The 2,197-nt window shown below is 58.6% G+C and overlaps 1 protein-coding gene across 1 annotated transcript in view; it reads left to right on the forward strand.

The window, feature by feature from the left end:
* The window catches only part of MFSD2A (major facilitator superfamily domain containing 2A), a 12,196-nt gene continuing 9,999 nt past the window's right edge, over nucleotides 1-2,197 (forward strand). Inside the window, exon 1 of the mRNA XM_014946466.1 lies at nucleotides 1-42. Coding sequence (XP_014801952.1) covers nucleotides 1-42 — 42 coding nt within the window. The remainder of the gene's footprint in view (nucleotides 43-2,197) is intronic.

Consider the following 2,197-nt stretch of genomic DNA (forward strand, 5'->3'; position numbering starts at 1 on the left):
ATGGGAGTCCCTTCTGCTCCCACACAAGAGACCTTCTCTGTGGTGAGGGAAACTGAGGCACAAAGCAGAAGCCTGGTGGGTGTTGTCCCAAACCCCGTCAGATCCCTGCTTACGTGTGTCAGGGGAGCAGAGCACTTAGGGTTCCCAGATCTGTGCTTTGGGGGTGGTGCAGGTCTGGGCTCAGGGGGGGGACACAGACTCACCTGGGTGTCCCCAGAGACTGCTCGAGGACGTGGTCATCCCCAGCAAGATGTCCAGGGCCCTCTGCATCACCACCCAGCTACCTGGCACTGCCACACACTCCTCATAGCCACCCACTGCAGGAGGCAGCACAGACCCCGAAACTGAGACCCCTTGAACCCCTAAAACAGAGACCCCTTGAACTGTTTGTGCCGCTCACTGGGTCATGGTGCTTGTCCCACTCTCCCGAGCTGTAACGATCAGGGAGGGCAGAGCCTGGCCAACTCATGACACAAGTGTGCCAGCAGATAAACAAGCCCATCCCTGGTATCTGGGGAACCTGGGGGGTTTCCAGCTCATACCGAGGTGTCTGCCCGGTGCCAGACACACCCCATCCAGTGAAGAGCCCATGGTGGGTCTCTGCCAAACCAGCCAGGGGCGAGTGGCATTGCCCACACCTCCCTCCTCTCTTGCTTCAAGGTATTTTGTGTCACTGAACAAATTCGGACAGCCTGCAGCCTCGCAGGGGTCCCCTTCCCTGGGGGGTGGCACCCCGTGGGGCTGGGCGCAGGGCTGTGACGTGTGTGTTGTACGAGGGGCAGGAAACCATGAGTCAATGGTGACACCAACTGAGCCCTCCCAAAACTGGGGGCTGCCCGGAGCTGCTGTGCCACCGCTCCACTGGAAAACAAATCGTATGAGGAGAGGCTGAGGGAGTTGGGACTGTTTAGTATGAGGAAGAGGAGGCTGAGGGGAGACCTCATCAATCTCTACAACTTCGTGACACTGTAGAGAGGTTGGTGCTGGTCTCTTCTCCCAGGTAATTAGTGACAGAACGAGAGGGAACGGCTTCAAGCTCCAACAGAGGATCTGTGCCACTGCTCCACTGGAAAACAAATCGTATGAGGAGAGGCTGAGGGAGGTGGGACTGTTTAGTATGAGGAAGGGGAGGCTGAGGGGAGACCTCATCAATCTCTACAACTTCGTGACACTGTAGAGAGGTTGGTGCTGGTCTCTTCTCACAGGTAATTAGTGACAGAACGAGAGGGAACGGCTTCAAGCTCCAACAGGGGAGGTTTAGATTGAACATTAGGAAGGAATTTTTCACCCAAAGAGTGGTCGGGCATTGGAACAGGCTGCCCAGGGAGGGGGGGGAGTCCCCATCCCTGGCTGTGTTTAAGGGCCGTTTAGATGCAGTGCTGAGGGACATGGTGTAGGAGAGGACTTTGTAGAGTAGGGGAGATGGTTGGACTCGATGATCCCAAGGGTCTCTTCCAACCTGGACCATTCTATGATTCTATGCCAGGGCCACCTGCAGCACTCATCCTCACTGCCTGGTTGGGCTCTGCAGCATCCCAGGTCCCTGCTCGATGCCAGCTGCCCCCCCTCCCTGTCCCTCTCCTTGTCCCCGTGTACGGGCAGCTCCAAGTTCAGCTCCAAGTGGCAATCAGGTGATGGCACCGGGTGCCAAGCTGGTCCCAAGGGCTCGGCACCTCTTTGCAGCCCCATCTCGCGGCACATCTCGGGGTGATCTTTGAACCCTGGTGGCCTGAGCCAAGCGGAGTTGGTGGCTGTCACTGTGGTGACACACAGCACCGGGGCACTGGTGTACGTGTACCCGCCGGTGGGCAAACAGCACCCAGCACAGCTGAGAGGTGCTGGGATCAATGTCCCCATGGCCATCCTGAATAAAGGACACCGCAGGTGGCCCAGGGAGAGGTGCTGGGGCCTGGGAGCCACTGTCACCTACTTAAATTGTTGTGCAGCAGAGCAGGGCCACGGGAGCTGATGGTGGGAGAGGCTCCTGCTTCCCCCCAGCCCCTTCAATGGGCCCAACAAGGTGGGGGGTTGAGAATGGGGCCACTCTGGGGCTGGCACTGTTCTGGTCTCCAGTTCCTAGCCCTCACTGGTGCCACTGGGCACCCACGGAACAGGGAGGGTGACACCAGCCCTGTACCCTTCACTCAGCCTCTGCCATCAACAGGGGAACCTCGGGGAGGGGAGGATGGAGAGATGG

This window comes from Calidris pugnax, unplaced genomic scaffold (genome assembly GCF_001431845.1).
Source record: "Calidris pugnax isolate Ruff unplaced genomic scaffold, ASM143184v1 scaffold113, whole genome shotgun sequence".
NCBI classification, from domain to species: Eukaryota; Metazoa; Chordata; class Aves; order Charadriiformes; family Scolopacidae; genus Calidris; species Calidris pugnax.